At 47.2% G+C, this 26,181-nt stretch overlaps 1 protein-coding gene across 45 annotated transcripts in view; it reads right to left on the bottom strand.

Moving 5' to 3' along the window:
• Window positions 1–4,406: 4,406 nt before the first annotated feature.
• The window catches only part of MSI2 (musashi RNA binding protein 2), a 192,273-nt gene continuing 170,498 nt past the window's right edge, over window positions 4,407–26,181 (bottom strand). For 10 of the 45 annotated variants that reach the window (XM_085521927.1, XM_015881157.3, XM_085521931.1 and 7 more), the window contains 4 exons: window positions 25,663–25,770; window positions 9,208–9,416; window positions 7,417–7,494; window positions 4,451–5,734 (listed from right to left, as the gene is read on the bottom strand). In XM_085521927.1, the coding sequence (XP_085378053.1) occupies window positions 7,453–7,494; window positions 9,208–9,416; window positions 25,663–25,770 (359 nt within the window). In that variant the 3' untranslated portion in view covers window positions 4,451–5,734; window positions 7,417–7,452. Of the gene's footprint in view, window positions 5,735–7,416; window positions 7,495–9,207; window positions 9,417–22,372; window positions 22,465–24,340; window positions 24,368–25,662; window positions 25,771–26,181 lie in introns of all 45 variants that reach the window. The other 35 variants (XM_015881161.3, XM_085521947.1, XM_085521946.1 and 32 more) reach the window with 18 other exon arrangements.

The following is a 26,181-nucleotide window of genomic DNA, read 5'->3' as shown; positions in this document are numbered from 1 at the left end:
CAATATGAAATGATGATTTCAATTGGAGCCATTTTCAAAGCTGTCAGGAGCTGCGAGTGAAGTGCAGTAACTGGAAAGGAAAAACACTTCTTTTATTCAGACTTCTTTTGGAAAACAGAGCCCTCACCACGCTGCTCCTGAGCAGAACAGTTCTCCAGTCCCACCCGGTGCTGCTCTGCTCCTGAGGATGGGGCTGTGGGAGCTCGGGGAGCCATGGCAGCACTGCACTGCAGATCTGGGGGGCATCTGAGCCACCCTTTGTGTGATGCCTTAAGTGATGACTCCATAATGCCATCTCCCCATAGCTGGCTCGAGGCAGGGGTCACTTGGTTAATGCACGTCTCCATCTTCATTGCCTTTTTAACTCGTTATTAATCAGTAATTATTATTGAGCAGGAGCGACACACAGGCTTCTCTCACCCGCTCCCCAGGCGAGTGCCAGGCAATATGTCACAGCAATTAGTGCCCGGTGATGATGGGACATGGGATGGCCACTGCCAGCCCCCACTCTGGCTCCTTGTCGGTTCCTCCATTTACCAGCTCAGGTCCAACCCCAGCACACTCGCAATTAACTGTGTCGTACAGTATGTGAGGCAGATCAGTGAGGGATGCTGGGGGGTTTGTCCATGGAAGCAGTCACAGCCCTCCTGGGGCACTGCTGCAGTGCGCCCGGGTGCCCTGCGGAACAAATGGGCTTTACAGCCACCCCATTGTGTTATTCCTTATTAATAACGAGGCGGCCCTTGTAAATAGCCATGAAGGGAAGTGCTTAAGCTCATAATTAATAAGCACTGGATTGGCTTCTGCTGCTGAGCTGCAGCCTGCAGGGAACGGTGGTGGCAGGGGTCCCAAATCCAGGATCCCATCCCTAGGGAGTTCCAGCTCCAGGGTCCCGACTGGAGGATCCCATCCGGCAGTGGGGGATGGGAGCACTGAGAGCTCAGAGCCCGGCTGACTCACGGACCCTGCAGCGAGGCTCAGCCATAAACGTTTTATGCCAGGAGGAGAGGGACACAAATCATGTTTATGTCCCTTGTTCTCTTTATCAGGGCACTAATTTGACAGAGAAGGGAAAATTTTGCTTATTTTACAACTCTGCTTTTAGCTGAGATTTGATTTCAGTAGCTGGGAGGCGAACACAAAATCTTATGTTGTCGGTGGTATCAAAATTGACATTTCCACACAGACCCCCACTGACCCCGCAGTGAGGAAGGTGTGAAGCTCCGTGAGGAACACCCCTACCATGCACTTCTCACTCACTAAATGACAGGGACAAGGAGATCTGTTCAAAACAGTTTATTGTATTTTTTTGTCAGACAAACACGTTGATTTCTGGACCACAGTAGAGGATGGAAACCTTTCACAAACTTATTTATTTGAAAATACAAATATAAAATTATACTTTCCACATCTGTGATGTGAGAGACCCCCATCCACGTAGTATTTTACAACAGGGCTTCAGAAAGCCATACACAGAGACCTGAAAGATGCTTGATATATATAGATACATATATATATGTATATATATAAAAAAAAAGTCACTACCAAAGTTCTCATCAGTTCATACTAAAGTATAAAAGGAAGGGCTAGGCTCGCCACTGTGCCATAGTATATTTAGGTACATTTATGACCACCTGAAATGCTTTGACTCGCACTCTAGCACTGATGGAGTTCGGACCTCGCACGACACAGAACGACGTCAGTTTGCTACCCGCCATGCAGCGACACACGCAGGCCCGGCGCCACTGGGTGTTACAGCTGAGCCCGGGGCAGCGCCGCCCCCACCCGCGGCACGCGCATTTACTCTTCTCAAACTACTTATTTTTATTATTATTATTTTTTTTGGTAATTTTATTACAGTATTAAAGTATTGCTTAGCTTACAGAATCTCCTCACGTAGTGTTCACACACAGAAATGGGTTCGACTTCGATTCTGTATGTATGAAACTCTACAGTGTACGCGCAGACCCCGGGCCCGCGGTGTGTCTTCGATGCATCCCGTCTTACACTGAACGACCCTCAGTTTTCTGTTGGAACTATTTTGCTTAAAAACCAAACCAAAACAAACACCAAAAATAAAATAAAATAAAATAAAATTAATAACAACGAACAGAATTCAAAAGATTCCACCCAAGAGACATTTCCATAGCGTAAAAGACAGCTACGAGTTAGTGTTTTGTTTTTTGTTTGTAAACAGTTTCGTATGCAATATCATACATAACCATGGCTGGCCTGCAGAGAAATGGAGGAAACAATATTGCTTGGTTCTGGGTTAGGCTGTGCTGAGTGGCAGAGCGGTGGTGGTGCAGCACGAGCCCTCATTCACACCCATGATGGAAACAGCATCGGAGGTTTCGGAGCGGGAAGGGGGAAAAGAAACGCGAACACCTTTCAGGTCATATACTGACAGCTACCCAATGGTTGACTACTCTAGCGAGATGTGTGACATTCACCAGCTGAATGAATGCTGCTGTACAATGGAAAAAGAAAATACAGCAAGAGAGCCATGCTACCTTAAAGTCCAAGCTACAAATTCGACTCAAAATGAACATGGATGAGTGTAAGAAATGAAAAAAGGGACAGGTCAGGCTTCATTTTAATGGAGCCCATCACAAACGACTTTCTGTGTTTTGGCTGGGGAGGAGAGCTGAACTCCTGGGGTTCTGCAGCTCCTGGCGGGCTCAGCCCTGGCCCAAAGCCGCTCTGTGGGAGCTTGGATCAGCCGGCGGCTGTCAATCGCTGTGCTGGACTGAAAGCAAAGCGTGCTGAGCCTCCACGCCACAAAGGTACACAGAACCCCCGAGTGAGGGAACGAAGGAACAAAACCCCTTGGGAATGGAGTCCGAGATGAGCGGGGCACTGACGGACCCTCAGCATAGGTAGCCACATCGAGACGTACCGGGTTCCACGACATTTGTGCTATGGGCCACTAGGACTTCGCAAAAGGTATATAAACATCTAAAACATATTCACACAGATTAGCAATTTCTTCTGAGCATTCTTAAAAAAATATGTTTTTCTTTTTTTTTCTTTTTTTTTGTTTTTTTTTTTCTCTTAGTAAAATCGTTTTATTATACCGTGCCTCCCTCTTTTAAAAAATAAATTAAAAAAATCCAGTTTTGCATATCTAGCGTTAGCATTTAAGGTAGTATGGCACATCCCCTTCCACAGGGTGGGGATCTACAAAATGCCGTAAGAGTTCGCCAGCATTTTTAACGCCGTGAGACCTTTGGTTAGTTGGAACCGCATCAGATCAGCAAAAGAAAAGAACAACAACAACGGAAAGAAAAACAACAACAGAGGAAAGGAAGGAAAAAAAGCAAAAACAAACGAGGAAAACCTTCCCAAAATTATTAGCCTTTTTTTTTCTTTTTTTTTTTTTTTTCTTTTTTTTTTTTTTCCTTAAATAAGAGAAAGTTCTATCCTTACTGGTCCTAAATCTGAATAACTACATCTAAATTGTTAACCTTAATTACGATACACCTACCAATATGTACTAGAAGGGGAAGAGAGGAGGGGAAGATCCACTACACTAGCATCAGGACAGCACTCTTACAAGATAGCCATTTTATACACTATTAACATACAACAATGATAACAAAGAATATTCTATGAGGTGACAGGGGATGGAGAGGAGAACCAACCGGTAGTACAGTACATCATCAACATGGACAGAAGAGCCATAAAAAATCCCCTGATGGCACACCGAACCTCAGGGAATTTGGTTTGTTGCTTTATGTTTTCTTTCTCTTTTTCTCCCGTTTTTGCCTTTTAAAGAATGGTTTCGTTTCCTGTTATCACTCCATCAAAGTCTCAGTATTTAAAAAGCGTCCAGCATTTTGCTTAAACCTGGTTGTTCGGAAATAAGAAGGAAAACCAACCAAAAGCGTTACACAGAAAAGCATGATTCTGTTCTCAGAAGTAAGAGGAAAGCCAAGCTTTGCTCCTCCTGCTTAGCAGTACGGTGCCTTGCTCCCGTCGCAGACGCCTTCCCTGCCTCGTCTACTGAACGGCTACGGTATTTCTACTGGTTAGTAAAATTTACAAAAATAGGAGTGCAGCAGCTCTTTTAACAAATGTCGCATTCAGTGTCTTGTACTGGCTGTACCTAAAGTACCAAATTTATAAACGTAACAATTTAAAAAAATATTAATAAAACTCGTCAATATTACGTTAAAAAAAGAAGAAATATATCCACGCTACAGCATGTTCTTAATGCCACCTACCGCGCTGTACGTCAGGTTGCTGTTGCAGGCCTATTTACCAATATTAAAAAAATTAAATTAAAAAATATCCTTCATAAGTTTCCTCCCCCAACAGAGGACCATATATATAACAGCCAAATATTAAACATGTGCAAATAGGAAACTGTCAGTTTTTCCCCTACCAGTCACAGTGCAATGATGTTTTATACTTTATTTTTTTTCTCTTTTTTTTTTCTTTTTTTTCCTTTTTTTTTTTTTTTTTTTGTTTGTTTGTTTTAATTCTGTTTACAACTACAATAAATTAAAACCTTCCGTTGCTCCTAGGGTGAAACTTGTAGCACTGAGGTATTCCCAAATAAAACCAACAAAACCCAACCAAAACCAAAACACAACCAGACAAACCAAAGTCGCTTTGCTAACTCGTTAATAACACAGAAAGTGATGGATAACAAAGGTACCCATGCGAGCTCTGCGCCGCTCCACCTGCGCTGGGAGCAGCAATGCGGAGCAGCTGTGTGCTTCGAACCTTAAATGCGATAAATAGGAAAACCGGAGCTTCTTTTTCAGTCTCGGGAAAAGCAGTTTTTACATTAAAAAGACAACGAGACGGTCAGGGGGAAGCTGTGCACGTATGAATAACAGCCAGAGCGCGGGGTGTGCCGCACCGATGGGAGCAGAGCCGTGCGGTGCGGCGGGGCCGACCGGGCAGCTGGTCTCAAGGTCAGACCTGCGCTTGTGTCTTCTGTTTTAATAGAGAAACTGCCTTAGACTGACTCCATCACAAAAATAGTTTGTATTTCTCTTTCTTAATAGTTTCTATGTACTTAATGGAATTGTATTTACAGTGTTTGGCTTTTTTTTTTTCTTGCTTTTTTTTTTTTTTTTTGTATTTGTTTTTTTTTTCAGAATTCACGATTTCAAAAAACCTTATATCACCTCTTTCAACAACAACAAAAAAAAAGCACTTATAGAAAAAGGACGCCCAAAAGTCTGTCGTCCTCGCCTTATTGCCAAAAATAGGAGCAGGTGAACGAAGACGGCACGAACAGAAGGAGGGGGGACGACCCGTGTGCTGCGGAGCCACACCCCCACCTCCTGCAATAACAGCGACTACAGAGACCAGGGGGACGCGAAGAAGGGGGGAAACAAAAGAAAACCTTAATATAAACAGCTAGGCTATGGTTAGGCTCCTACGAGATACACAAAGAATTAGGTCTACGTGGCTACGAGACTATGTCAAAACGCTACTAAAAAATGTGGGTTTAAAAAGGGGGGGGGGGAAACCCATCGAGAAAATAAAACGAACGAGAAGTGGATTTTATATACATACTTTTAAAAGCTGTTGTTTTTATAGTACAGCAGATTCATGAGATGATGAGAGAGATTTTTTAAACAGCCCAAGTCCGTCATGTGCCACCTCCAGTTCGTTTGCTGTTGGTGAAGATGTGGTGCTGAAGTCTGACGATGTCACCTCACTGTGGGACCGCTCAGAAACTTCGCCCTGTTTTGCCTGGACATCCAGAGAGACTCTGTGAGGAGAGGAGCACACAGGACAGGGGGAGGGTCAGCGGGGGCTGTGGAAGCAGACCACGCCTTCAGCAACTTCAAATGGCTGTTTTTTCCCCAAGGGGACAATGTCCACCTGGGCACACTGCTGCGCTCCGCAGTTATGTTCTAAGGGGAGCTGCAATGCCTGGTGCTGTGGCTGCTGCCTGCACTGAGCGCTGTGTGCAGCCAGCAGGGAGATGAACAGCAGGGCCTGCAGGCAGCCCTGGGCCACCCCCACTGCTCCAAGTGCTGCACCGCACGAGGGACGCGCGCCCCTGGATCTTCAGACCTGGCGGTCCTGGAAGAGTTAATAACAAGGCTCATTTCCTCCTCTCAAAATCTATTTTCATTAGTAACGAGCAACAGTAAAAGCACTTTCTGTTTTTAAGTCATTAATGGCTTGAGTTTTAATACTGGCCAGTAAATGATGGTTATAGTTTGATGTGCTGCGGTAAGTGTAAAATGATTACGATATATTAATCTGATGAGCACTGCCCTCACTGCAGCATTATTAGTTTGAATTACGATGTTCTGCTCAAACCTCCCGCGTGCCCAGGCTGGCGGCCCACAGAACACAATGGATTCTGACAAATCAACCCGAGAACGCACACGGATACGTGCAGACAGTAACGGGGATTGAAGCAGGAGCGCGTGGGCACCTTTCCTTTCCCACAACGATAGCGTGTGGTGGACCAAATCAATCCATTACAGAATTTCAGATTATCTTGCGTGTACAGGGAGGTGAAGAATAAATAGCAAACCCCTTTATTCACCAGCAGTTACCTAAACATCTCTCTTCATGCAATTTAAAGCCCCTGAATGTGTTCCACAGGTCCCATCCCCTGGACTGCCTACAGCCCTGATGCCACACTGTGATCACACAGCGCTGGGCTACGGGCTAAGGGAGAAATGAAAGATGTCACATCGCATCTGAGTGCCTGGATCATGAGCTCTAACGGTGAATCCATGCACTCAATGGGTGCACCTTCGAGTTTTCACTGACTGACTTTTCTGATCTATGCTACTCTCAGTGTAAGAATATTTGTTTGCAAAGATGGATATGCCAAAGGCCAAAAAACAACAACAAAAAAAATTAAACATTTAATTAACTTGATCTTAGTTCAAAGGGTAGGAAACTGGCAGCGATCCAAGGATGCATTACTTAGGTAATGTCTTTAATTTAATTTGCTTAGCTTTAATTTTTTTTAAATCTTGATAATTGCTCCATGGTTACTAGTTACAACGTTATCTCCTAGTTGTGATATTTGGTACAGCCCTTGATTAAGTATGACGGTTTCCCTCTAACAAAGCAGTGGAATACATCTGTTTTTAGCTGGGTGTGTTTATAGAGAACCGCTACCCCCGATGGCGATGATGGTGGCATTTGGCTGTTCCCCAAAAGGGGCTTGGGGAACACCGTTCATTTTCACAGGTTTTTGAGGTCTCAAGATTACTGTGCTAAGCGCACTGGGTTTGAGCTAACGACCTGCCTTCCAGTTTCCAACCCAGGAAATTGATTTAAACAAAATAAATCACAGAAAGGAATGATTAAAGGCCAAGGAAAGACAGAATGAAGATGGAAAAAATATATATTGTTCACTTAAAGTAAATATAAGGGAAATGGCAGTTTAGCACGAAGTACAAATGGTATATACTGTAATACCTCCAAGTGAGATGGCAACCAACCATGTGTAACGTTTCAATGGTATCCATTTGTAAAAGCCGTTGCAATCAAAGGTCCCTAAAATTGTACAATTGTTAAGTTCATCAGTGCTCTATACATGGGAACAGATGATTATTAATTTTTGGCAAGAAATTATCAAAGGACTTGAAAGACTGTGTTGTCAGCATGAATATGGAATGTGCATTTTCAAAAGGTGTTCTGGTCACCAATGACTCTGTGTGCTGAACTCTACAGGGACCTTTCCCAGACCATTGCCTTCTCGTTCTCCCAGTTATAAAAATAAACTCTGGGTTTTCCCTTTTTTGTTTTTAAACCAGGTTAGTAAATGAAGTGTGTCAAATAAATATATAGGTAAAAAGGGCTACTGGAGCCTTTGCTGTAACTGGTGTATACCCAGTATGAAGGATATTCCCTTAATTAAGAGGAAGCCAGTCTGAAAATCCAATACTAATCAGCTGTTGAAGAAGTCTTAGTGCAGACAAATCGTGACAGCACGGCCTGTATCGTGCATCTCATTACTTGAAAGGCTGGGATGTCACCCAGGTTAAACCACTCAAATTTTCCAAAACAAGGAAGTCTTCAAGTGGAAAGTGGAAACAGGGGTCTCAGAAGGGGTAGTCTGAATTGGTACAGCTCTCTTGGCAGAGTAATCATATTCTGTGTTCTGTACTCAAACTGATCCGAAGAGGCTGCCATGTCCTCTGTGTGGCCGTGTGCTCAGCGGGGCCAGAGCTAAATGCAGCGGGCTCTCATGGAGGGCAGCAGCTGCTCTGTCTCTTTGGGTACCAGTTGTTTGTGCAGTAAAAACACAATTTCAGGAACTCTGTCTGCACTATGCTCCCACTCCCCCAGCTAACCCAATGCGGTCAAAGAACAGAACTGTCATTTTAGCTTGGAGAATCTCAGGGGAATTCTCTGGACTTTGACATGGTTATTCTATGAGAGGAAAGGATTTCTCAGCATTTTACAGAAAAAGGGAAAACAGTGTAGGTTGCTGGTTTTCTGTTTTGGAGACTGACAGCCACTAAAGCGGTTTAACCACATTCATGCTAACACACACAGGTAAAACAGTGCAATCTGAAAAACAGCATGCAGCTTTGTTAAGCAAATTTCCATCGCCCATAATTAGTGAGCCTGCAGAACCATGCAGCATGACAGAAATACGTTTCCAATGACTTGACAACACGACAGAAGTGACTTACTTGTGACCTGCACGTTTTAAGGACCGTTAGCAATCCCCTAAGCTGCCTCAAGGCACCCGTGTGAAGCAGCTCCCACCTCCCATGCCCACGTCCTCCATTGCACACTGATGCTGTTAGGGCAGACGCTGGAAGCTCCAAGCCCAGATGGCACCGTGCCACTGCTGGGACATGGGCAGGCCTGTTGTCTCAGGAAACCCTTCTCCCCTGGGTGGGAGGAGAGGCCAAGCACACTGCCTGCAAGCAGCACACCAGCCTCAATGGGCTGTTCCACTGATGGGAAGACCATCTAAACAAGCAGAAGCTTGTATTTGTTAAATAGGGCCCTTCAAAACACGCCATGTCTGTGCAGCATAAGGCTCAGAAAAGTGTTTCTAGTCCGCATTGCAACTCCAGCAGCTCTGGGGCAGCAGACTGCAGCGTGGCAAGAAACCTCAGCAACTACAGAGGGTCATGCACAGTGCTAGGGGCTATGGGAGCTGTGCGTGACCTGCTCATCAGACAGCAATAAAAAAACCACCAAACCCTATTGTGTCACTAAATAAATCCCCTCCCGGCACGCAGTACTCACGGCGATCCCGTGGCTGAAGCCGGAGCCCGGCTGTGGGCTGGCAGCGCTTATGTAGTTGCCGACGCCGGAGTCCTGGCTGGCCGTGCCGTAGAGGTCTGCGACGGGCCCAGGGCTGTTGGCCCCAGGGAAGCCTCCGGGCCGGGCTGGGTTGGAGCCTGCCGGGGAAGCGGGTGCGCCAAAATTCGGTTGAGCACTGTAGCTATTCAAGACTGGTGTGCAGAGAATAAAGCTGGGTATGAGGCCAGACGCCGGGCATGCACCGTTATTACAAAGCCAAACACCAGAATAAACAGCCTAGGCCCAACTTCTAACACTTAACCAAGGCCATGCGATAGGAGAGCGAGTACTGAATAATAGTCAGCCCGTACTACTACGAAGCTTAGAGCTCCAAAATATATATATGAATATATATAAAAAAAAAAGAACAATCATTCAACACACTACTGCAACCAGAGACTGTAGGTGCTCATTTTTACCAAATTATCACAAAATATAATAGATATTTTTCAACATCTGACTTGATGCTCATGCAGTAGTAACAAGTTCTCTAGGTCTGGGCACGCCGAGACAGCATTCACATCCCATGCAAACTACAAAGGAACTAGTTTGAGACTACACATTGTGGTAATATTGATATTAAAATGTTGACAGCAAATAACTTCAATCACATCTAGTAAAACTGTTTTGGATCCATGTGATACTTTGGAAAAAATCCTGCCCTTTTAAATTGGTAAGATGTAGAAATAGCTCAATAGTAAATTTTTTTTTTTTTTTTTTTTTTTAAATGGTAAGGAATGGAACAGTTTGGGTTTATTTTTCAGGTATGACCAAGAAGAATATTGTTTTATTTAATTTGCCTTTCTTTACATTTGGAGATCGAAGACCTACCTTCATCTCCAAAACCATGCTGGGGGGACATCAACCAAAATTAAACAAATAAATAAAGATCCAAAGGAAAAGAAAGAATTGGAGAGGGTGTATGGCAACTCACCTCCTAATGTGGAAGGAAAAGAAAATTTTGGTTTTTTTCCTCCCTTTACATATATATATTATTTTTTTTTTGAGACAGAAAAACAATGTAAACAAGAATGATACTGAAGAATAGATTTAGATATTAAAGCATGTTAGATGATCAGGCTTCTGCCATTCCTCACTGTAGTTCTTGGATATGAAGTTTATGAGTAAGAGGATTCAATGTGAAAGAAAAGTCAGCGGCGGGGAGAGCGGATGGGGATGGCGCTGGAAGCGGGAGAGGCCTGCCAACATGGCCCTGCCAACATGGCCTGCCAACACAGCACTACCAATACAGCCCTGCCAACACAGCACTACTGAGCTGGCTCTGCTGACCTAGTGTTGCCAACATGACGCTGCTGACCTGATGCTGTCGACATGGTACTGCTGACACATCACTGCCAACCTGATGCTTCCAACCTGGCTCTGTGGCCTGACTGGTCACACTCTCACATTCCAGCCCTGGACACCAAAATGGCCCCTAAGGATGCCCTGAATTCAGGGTCTGACCAGCCACCATGACCACATGGCCACAGCATCAATACAGTCTTCCTAGAGCTATGCCCATGGGCACAACTGGCAGCTTACAGCACCTCTGTGCTCAGCCTGCGCCACAATTCCCTTGGCCTCCTCCTCCAGCTGCAGCTCCCTGCCCACCTCTGCCATGCACCTGAAGTGTTTATGGAGTGCAATAAGCCCTGCCACCAGCCCATGGGTCAACACAGAGCAGGGTTCATTGGGGACAAACAGCATTGCAGGGCAAGTCCCACCAGCCCTGCAGGAGTGGCCACAGCTCCTGAGAGGCAAACCGGGCTGCAGACCGACCCTACCAACTGCAACAGCATGCACACCAATGAGAAACTGGGGCATCTTGCTGTGCTGCTGCAGCTCCCTGACCGTTCCCACTGTGCTGATGGCACGTGTTCCTCAACCCAATGGATTAACCAGTCAAAAACACGGCAACTGTTGGCTCTGCAATGACAGGGAAGTAAATGTTGCAAAGTAAATGGTTTTACGTGGCTGTAAAGTGGTAGCAGGGGAAAGTAAGTAGGTCATCTAAGCTGGCAAGTTAAGAGTAATAAGGCATGAGAGAGTAAACAGATTATTTTGGAATTTACTGGCAAACAAAGTACCTTTTTTATTATTAAAGATTAAATGTCAAGATAACATTTGGCCTTCTCACTCATGAAGAAAAATATCCAGCTGAGATGTTCAAAAGCCCTTTATTACTATAAGCTGGTGCTTTTTTCCTCTCCTTTTCTTCCTTCTGGTTGAACAAAATAGACATGGGCGTTCCAGCCCCGCGCACTGCTCTGCGGGCAGGCCATGCCCTGCACCTGGTGGGGACACAGGGACACGTTCTTTAGAAATGGAGGGTGCCAAAGCGTAGAGGATGATTACGGCTGCAGACAGCCATGGCATAAGGCACAAGGGGTGAGCAGGGCTCTGCATGGAGCCCACATGCAGCTCCCAGCCCACAGCCCTGCAGTGTGGCCCTGTGCCTCGCAGGGCTGCCTTCCCGCAGCACATGTCTTCCTGGGAAAAGGTGCAAACTGCACCAATAAGAAGCTGTGGTCCCCAGATCACACGGCTCTCATCTAGAGGTGCATGGAAGATTTAATTAAAAATCAAAGTTGGGGTGCAAGGCCACATTTACTTCTGCTGCAGCCCACTGACGAAAATGGCGTGTTGGGGCTGGCACGAACACGCCTGTAGAATGCCTTAGGATTTAATTTTGAGATATAGTGAACAAATATTAAAGCATTTCAAAATGGTACTGAGCTGAGGCTGGGCTGACAGCAGGGCACCCTGCAGCAGCTGTGTGACACAAGGGATGCCCTTCGCTTTGCACCACAGCAAGCACTGCAGCTGGCCCCAGTGAGACACATGGGGTAAGGCTGCCAGGGAGCTGCGAGTTGAATGTCCTACAAACGAACACCTCTGTAGCCCTGAACAGATGATAAGGAGATGTGCTCAGCCTGTCCTGAACCTGTCAGAGAACAAAATGAGCAGCAAGGAGCCAGAGCGAGACACTCCATCCCCCAAAACAGCCCAGCCCCAGCCATTTACAGCTCTAAGTAATTCAGGAATACCAGCCTGCATACGTGCGGAAGGAGTTGGCAGCTGTTTATTCAACGTCCTTCTGATTGTAGGTATGTAATGTAAGAAAAAGGCAATTTTCTATCTTCTGAGCATCAATTTGGTACTACATCCTGATGATCACAGAAGTGGCTGCAGACAAACGTGTGACACAGAAGCACGCCCACCGCTCCGCTCGCACGGCTCCGTGGGGCGCGGGGTGCCCAGGCAGCGCTTTGTGCACCGCCTGCTAACAGCTGTTTGCAGAACTTCACAGAAAGGGCTGGAAGCTTTTACAGAGCTGACACTTTGCTCCAGACCCGATAAATGAAATAGAAAAGCTCTCATAATTACCAGGAGACTAAACAGTCCTCAGAAAGCCGTATTTTAACGATTCACTCAGCCATGGTGAGTTGCTAAATATTTGTCTTCTTACAATAGCTGCACTGAAGCGCACCTAGAGCTGGAGGCAGTTTTACGATCACTTTGAAACAACAGCAAAGGGACCTTGAATGACTTTCCCAACATGCAAAATGCAGTGCGTTTGGGTAAGAAATGCCTGAAAAGAAATCTGTTGTACACAAACCTTTGAGCAATCTGAGACTAAAATGAAGCAGAAAACAACACGAAAAACTCTCCTGACTTTGGATGCCATTTCAGTCCTCAAAGAAAAATTAAGACTCTGCGGAGATGCAGATCTGTAGGACAAAGCTGTCAGCTCTCAGCAGAAGCTGTCCAAGAGCTGTGGGTGCTGTAGGGTGCAGAGGCACAGAGCACTGAGAATAATGCACCTGAGACATTCCCCTGGTCAGACATCCAGAGGACAGAGCTGGGAACAACCAAGTGTGGGTGTTGGGAATTGCACTGCTGGCAAACTGGCAGTGACTGTGCTGTACCTGTTTCCAACAAGACTGGAATTCAGCCCTAATTTATCAACTGATTGCACAGGGAAGCATTGCAGTGGATGTTTTCACAGCCCTGAAACCATGACTTTGTGCCTCCAACACAAGGCATCCTCTATACATGACTTTCAGCCCCAGGCATCACCACAAAGCCCTGCAATAGATCAAGGTGGGAGGGATGTGAAAAAGATTAGATGTGTCAGTAAGTCATAGCTAACCAGCCTCAATCTTCCCCTGCCCCAGATATCCCCATCTTCTGGGCTGGGGAAGCTCTTCCTGCACCTAAGGAAATCAAGAGACAGCAGCTGAGAACAAGGACACTTCCTGCAGTGTTTGCTTCCCTTTGAATTTGCTGTGCTTTTCCTTACAGAGAAGACCCTGATCCCCGCACACTCATTGCACTCACTCCCTGAGCACTTCTCTGTCTGAGCAGAGAACCTACTGAGTCTTCTGCTAAAACAAATGTCAATTTGGAGCTGATTTTAAAATGCATCTGTAATCTCCAGGCAGCACTGCATTGAGCAAGGTTCTTTTATTACTAACTCACCTTGGCATCTTTCTGCAGAGCCCTCTGCACACACGGAATGCATGTGAGGCACTTCTCAATGCACTGCTGCAGCACAGAGCTGCATGAGGGGCACAGAACAGAGCTGGCAGCCCCGGCTGAAGCTGTGGGCTCAGAACTGCACACCCTGCGTGGAGCAGGAGGAGCTCTGGGAGCGTGCTTACCAAGCGCCCGCTCCTGCAAACTGCTGTGTTAGCACAGACCCAGCTCATACATTAATCTGTGTGCAACAAGAAAGGTCACCACTGAAAGATAAACTCTCTTCCGATGAACTCTTGAGAAATTTCTAAGTCAGGATTCATTATGACATTTGCCTTAGCAAGCTATGCATTGCACTAACGAGGATTCAGATGCCTCTCTGGGAGGGGAGAGGGAAACAGATGGGTAAAGCACAGCAAGCTGGATGCTGAAATCCCACCCGAATAAACTTAAGTCAGTGAAGGTAAAGGAAGAGGGGAAGGGGATCAGAAACCACTGCTGTGTTTGTTTTAAAACTATTCTCCAAAGATTTCAAAAGTTGAAAAAAGAGCAATGCGAAGAACAGCGCACAACCTGTGGCTGCATTCCCCTCTACTGCACTGGCACAAGGAAAAACCTCACCTTTGCAAGAAAACACCCCATGATTTACTTTGTTTCTTCCTCAAGAAGAGGCAGAATACTTCAGGATGAAGTACAGCACCCTGTTATCGCAGCCAGAAATGCATCTCCTCATGGAGGGAGCAGCTGAGCACTGCCTGCCATCCCCTCCCGCAGACACCGCTGCCCGCAAGCACGAAGCGCTCCCGAGGACTGCCTAAAGAAAGTCAATTACCTCCCGGGGAGGGCTCACAATCCCCGGGATGCAATCGGTGCAGTTGAGCTAATCTGCTTCTGGCATTGCTGGAAGCAGAGTTCGGCCACAGGCGCTGGTGGAGGTGCTGCTCAGAGCGGGTGATGCTGCAGAACACAGCACAGAGAGCAGAGCAACACGTGTAAAACAAAAAGAGAAGGGTGAAATATTCCCCCTAGAAACACATCCTCATTTACAAAGCATGCATCTGCTCATTTTTTCAAGAGAAGCAAACACAAGAAGCTCTGCACAAGGAATAACATAAAGAAGCAAGCCAAGTGGAAGCACCCGTTCAGCTCCTGCCCCGCAGTTCTCCCTGTGCACGGCGCAGTGCCACAGCACGCTGCTCCTCCACACCCAGTGGAGCCCTTCCATACCAACACGCTTCTCAACAACTTGTTGATCCAGAGCTCTAATTTCTGGATGACTCTCTCATCTGCCATAAACAGCCACGCACAATTTGGCAGGCATTTCTACCACCAATGTTTATGATAATAACTCCATGTGCTTGAAAGCAGCAGGAAATTTTCAATATAACTATCATTAAGACAAAATGCTTTAAATCAAAGCCATTACCCACTACTAGGACTCAAAGCTCTCCAGATTAGGCTGTTTTTATGAAAAATTCATAGAAGGTGCTGCAAGCATCAGCTTCCAGCTTGAAGGAGGAAACAATAGGGTAACATTTAGGAACAGGTATGGATTGGGGTGGGGAATGGGCCACGGAGCTCAACTGGGATAGCAGCAACACCGTGCTTGGGGTATTTGATTCAGCTCTCCTGGGATTTAATTTGATTCTTGTGATTTAAGAGGAGCTGCCTGGATTTTTGCAGAAGAAATATCACCTGTAACTAAAGAGTAATTTGATCTCATTCCACGAGATATTACTGTGACTATAGGCAGCCATGTGGAGCAAAGGATGCTTTTAGTGACTCCCTTACACCTCTCTGACACTGTGCTGCAGCATCTGGGAGTTGGGAATTTCCCCAAGAGGAACCCAAGCATTCAGACCTGCTGCACTGACATTGAATGAACCGAGTACAAATGCTGCAGAGGACATCACTAAAACCAGGGCTACTGGTGCAGCACAGATTGCTTCCCTCCTGATTTCTCAGGCATCCCATGTGTCCTGAAGCATGAGCACCAATGACCACATCTTTATGCATGACTAATGGACCAGCAGGCACAGTGTGATGCTGATACTTTAAATAACCAGCCACGGGATGGGGCGCAGAGAAACTCCAGCATCGCATGCAAAGCCCAATCATTAGTGCTTAGAGCCTCACAAGTACCCTACCAGCAGTCAGCACTGCACCCACCTCATGGAGTGCTGGGCCAGCATTAATTCCTTGAGCACTCACTGCTGCAGCTGAAGAGAGCTTGCACCTTGCTGTTCTGAGATGCTAACTGCCCAGATGTGATTTACCCAGCCACAGATGTACAAATTAATGCCAGTGTGAAATAAGACGTCAGTGCTCCTGGTTCTTGCTTGCCATTCAGACTGCAGAAGCTCACAGACACAGAATTAAGAATTCAATGTTTGCATCCAGGCTCTTTTATTATATCCCAGCCACTGCACACAGCTCCTGCTGGAGGCACAAACACATTTGTTTGTGGTCAGGCCAAGCTATCAGAGGCATCACTTTCCTCTACCTGTCCTTTTACATGCAGCTTTATTTTATGTCTTAGAGAAATGGCACGCGGCACACCTACAGTTCAGATCAATGCTCGAACTAGAAAACGTCTCCAAAATAATGAGCTGGAAACACACAGACATCCTAGAGAACAGCAACGTACAAACAGCTCCCAACTAGCTGAGCACGAAAGTGAGAGACAGACAGGAAAGCAGAGAACCCAGCACTACAATTAGAGGCACTGCTCAGCATAGAGATGTGCAGAGCTCTGCCGAGCTGTGCTTCATTTCTGCTCTTTTCAAGCAGACCTGAAAAGCAAACCCCTCTTGGTAAGCCCCAGGGCAGGCAGATCCGCTGTCAGTGCTGACAGCTGGAGGCATTCTTCCTGTGACAACCAGGTCGGTGCTGCCTGCAGAGACCCAGCGCAGCCTCGGGAGGGCCGGGCAGCCCCCCCACCCACAGGGACAAACCGCAGAACAACTGTGGCGTTCATCAGCAAATCGGTGGTGATAGGGCCAGGAGATGCCATGAGCTGCCCTCTGCCTTAACAAGACACTATTTGTACCATATTTTCTATCTGCAGTCACACTTTAAAAGCTTGTTCCGTCTCTGCAGCCCTTTCGGAAATGGCTTCGCACATTGAACTACTGCCAGGATACTGACAGAAAGCAGCGGGAGGTGTGCAGGTTCCTGAGCACGGCAATTACAGCTGGAACTGAGCAGGGACGGGGCAGCACCTGACCCCTCCTTATTCACACCTCCAGGCCTGCACCTAGCAGCAATCCTAGCTGTTATGCACCACGCCGGATGTGCCAGGGTGATGATGACAATTGTGATCCTATGGAACTGCTCCTGCCTCCGTTCCAGTGCTCCCCTGCAGTTACACAGAGTTGCGTGCACCAGAAATTCAAGTGGAGCAAATGCTTAAAAACCAACCCATCCTTTGGTGTACCCTGCAAACATGCGAGCAGCACCTGCTGAAGGCCGCACTTGGCTCCCCCAAAACATCAGCCACACCTGGAAGCTCTGCACCGATTTGCCAAAAAGACCCAAACAAAACGAAAACACAACAGCACAACATCCCATGTTCTCAAGTGCAGCTTTTCCAAGTCCTGTACTTTTTTGTGAGCCATCACTACTTACTGCTTCATCACATTCTCTGTCCTGCAAGCTGGCGGTGCTGCATGCACCGAGCGCGATGTGGAGGCCACACAAAGCTCCACTTGTAGGAGCTGCAATCAGGGAGCCAGCGCTTGTCACAGCCCCACAAAAGGATTTCCTCTCGAGTGGCTCATCTTTAATCATTATAAAAGCACAGAAGTTGAATCCATTTTTGATGTAAGCGCTAATAGCTTTGTGTCCTTGAAGTTCAAAGTGGTCTTCGTGCATGTCGCTAATTAGCCGAGCAAGCAGCCATTCAGCTCCCTCTCATGTTTCTAATTAGATCCTTAACAACAAACAAATGTCGACCTTACAAAGGCTGTGCTACGTTTCCCTCCATTAGTTAAACACTTTGGGAGGGAGGCAGTTTCCATTTTTCTGCTATCCCCCAACCACCACTCTGGCATTTTGGGCAGTGCTGCTGCCTCTCATTCCTAGTGTTTCCACATAGTGCTGTGGGTGCTGAGCACCAGGGGCTACCCCATGTCCTCCCACCTACATGGAGGCCACCAAGTGAATCTGAGAGGTAACGGCTGTCCTGTCTGCCACCTTCAGTGGATCAGAGTCATAGAAGCAATAAGGCTGGAGAAGATCATCTAGTCCAACTCACAGCCATTGAGTCCATTCACAGTCATTAAGGTTAGAGAAGACCTCCAAGATCCCCAAGGCCAACCCCGCTGTGCCCACTAGGCACATCCCCAAGTGCCACACCGCTGTGGTTCTGGAACATCTCCGAAGATGGAGACCCACCTGCTCACTGGGCAGCCTGTGCCAATGCCTGATGAGCAGCCTTCCCTGTCCATTCAGCTGGTGTTACGGCCAATTTGAAATCTGCTGTGTTTCAGTGCTTGCATGCTACACACCAAGTGCTTGGGACAATCTCCTCTTGATCTCTTTTGGTGCTGGGCACAGCAGGCTGCCATTCCAGCAGCAGTGTCCGCACTGCCCAGGGCCAGGCTGGCTGAGGGGCTCCCACATGGCAGCATGATGGGGTCAGCCAGCAGTGCCCTGTGCACATGTGAGGCTGCAGCTCTCAGCACTGAATGCCAGGCCAGCAGCAGGCTGGGCTGTGTGACCCTGTGCAGAGCAGGACTCCCTGATCATTCTTCTATATCAAATGAACAAGAGCCAAACTATGCGGAGCCGCTACTTTCACCTCTCGTTGGTAACGTGAAATCTATTGCTACTTTTACCATGGGCAACCACATCTGCATTAATTGTTTACCACAGCCTGGACAGGTCTTTTATTAATATTAATGAGTAACAGAGAACAAAAGGCCCCTTTATTTTTAGCCCACTCTAATTGCGTAGTAATTACTCATCTACAAAACAAATGAGCCGAACTCCATTGCCATAGCAACAGAAACTCTGGCCTCCCACTGTAACGCATTAACTGGCTATCACTCCTGTTAATTTTAAATCGAAGCCTTTTGTACAATAACAGAACACAGGAGGAAAATCACAACCCTGGGGCTGTACGGAACCACCATGTGCATGACCCCGTCCCACAGCCCAGGGCACCCACCTACCTGAGGGCACACAGTGACTGGCGACGATGGCCAGGAGACACCTCTGAACAGCCACAGCTGAATGAACAGATTGGTTTTAAAGAGCTCAGCTTTAAGCACCAAAGACTAATTCTGCATTCTCCTGCAATTCCTAAGCCACCGTGCTCCTCGTGCTAATCCTGAGCCAGATGCATGCTAGCACTTGCTGCAAGGAAAAACATCACTGCTTCTTTTTCACTTTTCTTTCTCCAAAAGCAGATAAAAACCCCAAAACTTACCCAGCAACATTGTAATTCTGTTCTTACTTCTAAAGCATTTAGGCTGAGAATCAGCACACAAATACAGCAGTGGGTCTGTAAAATGTGTGCTGTGTCACACTCAGAGTTGTGCCACTAATGGGGCACAGCTTGCTGTGCTTGGTGGAGACTCGACGCACCCAGAGATGGTGAGAGGTCCGTCCCATGGCTGTGGGGGCACCAGCTCTGTGTGCCTGGAGGCGGTGGGGGCTCTGCTGGGAGTGATCTCCCCATTGAAAATAATTCTCCTGATTGCAAAGACTATTAAAAGCCAGCTGCTAAACTCATGAAAGATTAACTCACACCATACTTAAGTCTGCACTTCAGAGGTGGTCACTAATTGCACAGGAGACGATTTATCAAGTGCACAAGGTTTTCTGTTACAAAATTATTGATTAAGGCTGATGTACTTAAACCACAACAGACCTTAGCCAGGAGCCCTGTGCAGAGCAACCACTGCTGTGGTTAAGGCCTAATCACAGCAGCACCAAATGGCTTTAAATCTGCCACACTTCCTATACGGCCGGCCCTGGAGGGAGCTCAACCCAAGAGGAAAAGCTGAGGAATGGGGCTCATGTGTAGCCAGAGGAGAGAACCCCTTTGGGGCTGGAACCAGCCTGGATCAGCACAGGACCTCCCAGCTGACACAAAACACAGATTCATAGAACCACAGAACCATTAAGTTTGGAGAAGACCTCCAAGATCACTGTCTGACCCCCACCCATCCCGCTGTGCACACTGACCACATCCCTCAGCTCCACATCCCCATGGATCTGGAACACCCAGAAGAACAGTGACCCCCCCACCCCCCTCCTCCACTCTGTGCCAGCACCTGACTACCCTTTTGGAGAAGAAATTGCTCCTCATACCTCAGCCTGACCCTCCCTGGCACAATGTGAGGCCATCACATCTTGTCCTACCCATTACCTGCAACAGGGTCTGACCCCCAGCTCTCTACAACCTCCTTTCAGACACTGGCCTATGTGTTTTCCCACTACAAGTGCATGAAGAGGTGTGAGGTTCTCCATCCCACCCCTCCCTGCTGACTGCCTGCACTGCTCTCCAGCACTGCCCGCCTCTGCTAGGAAGATAAGCAGAAGATAACATCTGATGCAGCCATTAATTTTTTGAAGCTCCAGCCGCGCAGAGCTCCGGTTGCCAGCCTCTGTCACATAATTACAGGCTGTTCCAGTGGAGTGAGAAATTTCAGCCTGCTTGCTGCTCCCAAGTGGTCCACTTATTAGGTTCTGGCTTCTGAGATTACATAGCTTGGATTAAATTTTATGTACTTTCATATAGCAAAATAAAAGGAGGGGAGCGGTTCCATCTGAGCGGCTGTGCCGCAGGGAGCCCTCTCTGCAGGCCGCATAAATCCCTCACTGCCACATCTGCGCAGCGCATCCCTGCTCAGCCACGTGCTGGTGTCACTCCCCCCGCACAGCCCAGCCGTTGTCCTGCTCTTTATGGCTGCAATTTGACAACACTATGGGCACCTAATGGCGAGACTACATTTTTAGAGCACCTTCCTTAAGTGTAAGACAAGGATTCCTAAGCCCCACGCAATTTGTCGCTCTGCTAACTTTCAGATACACTCCTCACTACATCATATGCCTCGTGCATTAAACAGTGGGTCCCCCATCTCCTTGGCAGATCGAGATCAAAAGGGGACATAATTCTCCCTCTTGATACATGAGTACGTCGGCTCCTTGGCAGCAATCAGGTAAGCGATACGGGCAGCTCTGACTGCCCTGCACAGGCTGCCACTGGGTCAGCTCCATCCAAGCTGCTGTTTGGCTGATTTACTTTATGCTGTTAGAGGTAAGGAGCAGATACAAATTCTTAACTATGCTTTGAAAACCCACTTGGAAAGCCTTATTCCCCCTGGCAGCACTGCTGAACCCAGAGCCCCCAGCCGAGCAGGACCGTGGTGCTCAGCACAGCTCCTTTGCAGGATGAGGAGGAGGAGGAGGAGGAAGCATGGAGTGTGCGCCTGCACCTTGCAAATCCTGGCAGGGTGTTCTCTGACAGCCAACCAATGAAACAGAGAAATAAATCCTCCACTGGGATCTCACCTGCTGCCTGCTAATCCCACGGACTATAACTTGGTTTGGGAAAGACCTCCCAAAGCCCAGCACACAAACCTGGGCACCAGAAGCAATGCTGCCTGCTGGCTCAATGGCAAAGATGATGAACTCGTCTCGAGCTCCTGATGCCAATATTCATGCAACGTTCTTCATTTACAAATGCTCCCTTAAGCTCAGTGACATGGCAATGAATACAAACTACCGCTAGCTCACAGTCTCTGTTGCATAACAAGATTTAGGGTTTATGACCTAAAAACAATTGCTTTATGTCTTGGGACAGTCTGCGGGAAGCTGCTTCGCACACATGGTATTATTTAGACACCCAAATGGAGTGATTTGCATTCGGCACATCTGGTCTACAACTGCTAACGAATGATTCTATGGGCTAATATGGACGAGTAACAGGCTGATGGAGAAACCATGATTGTAAAATGATTTTTAAAATATCTTTTTAATATAAAATAAAAATTAGAGAATACTGTTATGCTTAGCATTTAAATTCCTAGGGGGGTTAATTTGAAAAAATATGGCAAATTTACTATCATCATAACAGCATGTGCGGGTTCTTGTACAGAAGGGTGTAGGTTGCCTACAGCTGTGTTCAATTTAAACTTCCAGATAATGGGATTTAACAAATGCAGTACTATGGATCCAAGCCTTTAGCAGCTCTCTGCTTTATTAATAGCCCTACACTCTCAGTCAGACCAAGGCTATGCTTTTAACTGCCACGCTATTTCACATTGATGGTACCTATAATATCAACTCAACAATGCATGTTCTACAACTACATCTACTGCTACCAGTACAACTACTACAGTGCATGCATTTAGTTCAGTCCCACAGATACATACACTCTAAGAACAGGCAAGGGGAGATGTGAAATGTTTTACGGGACGACAGGTGTTTTGTTTTTTAAGTAAGGGAAATTAATAAAAACATCAAAAGAAAGAAAGTGTACAAAAAAATAGAGACATTTCTCAAGAGTTGATATGAGTCGTTTCTTGAACCGTTTCGTCTGAACAAGCAAAAAACATGCAACCAGCTGCTACTAACAAGAAGCTGGACACTGAGAGAGGATTAATAGGTGTGGACAAACCTTCCCGCTGAGAGCGCTCAGAAGAGTGTTTGAGAGGAGGTGTGCACGTCCGAGTGTAAGAGAGGCCGGAAAGTATGCCTCAGAGACACCCTCTCTCACAGCAGCCCCAACCAAGCAAGAGAGAAAACAACAAAACATAACTGCTCACACTCACCATCAAGGTCAGTAGCTTGCGTTACTAGATTCGTTATACTGGCAAGTATAAAGTACAGTAAGGGGTTGTTGGGGCTCAAAGCCGGGAGAGGCACCCGAGGTCCAGCCGTGCTGGGAGCCGTCCTGCTGCCAGCGGAGCACCGCGGCTCACCTGGGACGGCTGGGCTGAGCTTACGGCCTTAGCGCTTTGGTCTCTGGTCAGCAGGGAGGAAGGGCTGGTGGCAATGGGTTGGAAACTGGAAAAATCTCAGACTTGTCAATGAACCAAAAGGGAAGGCACTAAAACCCTCTCCTGCCAATTTTTTGCTGGCTCGCTGTCCTTCCAAATTCATCCCCACCCCCCCCATGTCAAACGTAAGATAAAAATGTCCCCCCCGATGGTTTTACTTTAAAAAATGTGTTTACAAGACAAAAATGTTTTACACGCAAAAAATGTCGGGTGGATTTAAAAGAAATGTGACATTGATAGTGAAGTTGTCTAGGAGGAGTTTGCAGCACTCACACTTTGATGCTTGCTCATTTTCCGTGGTTCAGGTCCCAGTTCAGGTCCCAATTAGAAAAATAAATTAAAAAAAGAATGGATGAGGTCCTCAAAAGCAGCCAAGGGATCCAGCACAGCCCTCTGAATGGGAATGGAGACTGAGAGCCCTCGGCTGTCACCTCTGTGTGTAGATGCGGCTGGGTAAAGAATGGGGTTTAGGGCTGACACTGAACAGGAGCAGAGGGAAACATCCCTTTTTGCAGAGTGTAGGAGATAGCTGCTGTGACGGAAAAGAGAACCTGTCTGACCTGGCAAGGCAAACTGGTGGCCGCATCGTCACAAAAGAAAAAGAAGGGGAGAGAGAAGTGAAGAGTGGAAAGCTCCTGCACAGGTAACTGCCCTGCTGCCCAACAACTCACGGGGTGCCTCCGAGGATGAAGGGTTGCCAGCCAGGAGCAGTGAGGTCAGCAGTGTCTGCACACCAGAGCCAAAGGGGATTGGACATGAGAAGGCTGCAGTCTCCTTTGGGAGACCACGAGGCTGAGCCAGGGTGTGTGGCCAGGGCTGCTGTGGGGGGGAAGCAGTGATGCACTGCCCATGGAGGGGCAACAGCCATAGGGCAGGGCAGCAGCACTGCACTCTGGGCTTGGGGCTGGGGCATGTGTGAAGCAGGGCTGTGCAAATTTGCAAAGGGTAAAAGAAAAAAAAACAACCAAAAAGGAGAAAAAGCCCAACAATTTTTCTTGTAACGAATAGGGCTTATACACTGCATCACAAGATCACCCTACTGCTCCTGGATACAATTCACTACCATGGCTAGATGGAAGTGAGGATGTCCCTTCTGAACGCTGTCTTTGGATGGAGATGACTACATGACACATGCCGTGCCCGGAGCAGGGCTGGCTGTGCCCCGTGGCTGTGACAGACCCACCTCCCTCCTGCAGGTCTCAGGGTTGGGGTGGCTCTTGTGATTTGGTTTTGGGGCTTTGCCATTTTTTGTGCACACGGGCAATTTTGAGGCTTGAAAGACATTTCCAAACACCATACTGCTCTTTAAACTTGCCAGAAAGGGTGTTGTTAATTTCGAGTTAGATTTAGTTTTGTATTGCAAGTTCAAATAAAAAACTAAAAAACAAAACAAAACAGAAAACCCAACAGAAGAAAAACCAAAAAACACTCAAATTAAAGACAAATGATTTTCAGGCACAGAATTGATCAATGCTCAGTTCAGTTGTAATGGGCACCAAAAGCACTCCGATTAAAAAAATAGTAATCATCAGGGAAGCAACGTTAATCCAGCCAAACCCTCTGTGCCTTGCTAAGGGGCAACTCACCAGGTCTGTTTGTACGTAAAACAAAACCTGAGGGGCAAAACATGAGGAAAAGGCAGAAACAATGAAGTCTGTTTTCCTGAAATCATAAATGCAAAATCATTCCCCTTTTTTTCCTTTTTCGTTTCTTTCTTTTTTTTTTTTTTTTTTTAAATTTTTTTAAACTTTTGTTTCCCTTAGTTAAGGGGCAGTGGGAGGAGCAGGGAGATTGGGATCCCCACAACCAGTCTGGCAAGTCACCCCTTAGGCGCTCTCTACATGCCACAAAATGGAACTGGTACAGATAATCCTTTGTAGCCTGCAAGCAGTGCCAGTTTGCATGGAACGGAGTTCTCCTGGTGTCTTGCTTTGGCCTCCATGGCATCAGGCTCACACATCAGGGCCTGTGCCCTTCTCCTGACCCAGTACGTAGTGGTTTGGTCGGTCCTTTCCTGGAAGAGCTCAGTTCACCCACCAGCACTGCCAGGAAAGTCACCGAGAAACCCCCACGTCAAGACTGCATCATGGGTGAGCCGGGAGCACCTCCAATGCTGCGGCCTCCGCCCGGCACAGCACAAAGTGGCCCCCAAAGTGGGCCCTGTGTCAGGGAGACCCTGCCCAGCACTGCCCCCCGCCTGGCCCTGCAGCCTTGAAACCCCATGGCCCCCATGGGATGGGGACAGGCTGGGGGCCGGGCTGCCCAACCGGCAGCTCACTCATGAGTGCAATGAACGCTCCATGACCTCAGCAAAGCGCTAATTCACACGTTTATCTGAATTTAAAGCCCAAAGTAATAACGGTAATTGGCAATGATTGATTTATTTCCCTTAAGGGGAAAGAAACAAAAGTGTTTGGAAGGACAGGAAGAAAAGCTTTGGCGTTTCCATGAGAAGTGGCCGGTGCGCTGCAGGGAATGGCAGACGGCCATTGGTGTGGGACCGACCCACAGTGCCGGGGGAGCAGAGCCTGCACTGCTGCACAGCCCCAGCGCTCATCTTCCATGAGAAACGAAAACTTTCTTTCATTAAACCACTTTTTCCTTTTTTTTTTTTTTTTTTTTTTTTTTTTTGGTGTCCTTCATAATCTTGAATTTAAACCAAAGAAACCAAAGTAATAAAGGAATAAACAAAGCAGCAAATTGGAATATCTACCCTGGCTTTGGCAGTTCTGACGCCAATCTCCTGCAAGGTGCTCCAGGCCCGTGGCCTCTGCTTGTAGTTTGGGGTTGGGATTTATTTATTTTTTTGCTTTTTATCGATTGGTCTCAGATCCCCAGGATAAGCGTGAGGAAAATCAGAGAAATGATGGAGAGCTGCAGCCACACAGAATACCGACAGAGCTTTTACCTGACCCTGCACTCTGAGGGTTTGCTCTTCCACGGGCCCCCCTACCTGATCCTCTTGCTGCCGCCACGGCTGCCGCTGCTACTGGTCCGTAGGCCGCTGCCGGAAAACCTGGCCGTGGAGAAAAGGAGAAGGGTAAAGAAAGAAGCCGGCGGCACCGCGCGTCTCTGCCGGGCCTCTCGCAGGGCAGTGCTGGCACACGGTTCCTGGGTGCTGCAGGAGGTGAGGTGCCGGGGCTGACCTCACAGGGCTGCCTGCAGCCCACAACCAATGTCCCCTCCAGCAGGCAGGGTCGGCCTGTGCACACAGCGACGGCTGCATTTCGCTCCTTGCTTATTTGCAAGTGATAATAACGTGCCGATCTATAGACAGAGCAGTAATGGAAAATGGGGGAAGGGTCTGGTGTCAAGATCACAGATTTGCTGGGATCAAGCAGAAAAAAACTCAACTGGAATGTAATTTAAAAAAAGAAAGAAAGAAAAAAGCTTTTGAAAGCAAAACAGCCGTAGATCAAGGAGCTCG

This window comes from Coturnix japonica, chromosome 22 (assembly GCF_054131305.1).
Source record: "Coturnix japonica strain WE chromosome 22, WE-NBRP24, whole genome shotgun sequence".
NCBI classification, from domain to species: domain Eukaryota; kingdom Metazoa; phylum Chordata; class Aves; order Galliformes; family Phasianidae; genus Coturnix; species Coturnix japonica.
This window is presented reverse-complemented; position numbering and strand designations above follow the sequence as displayed.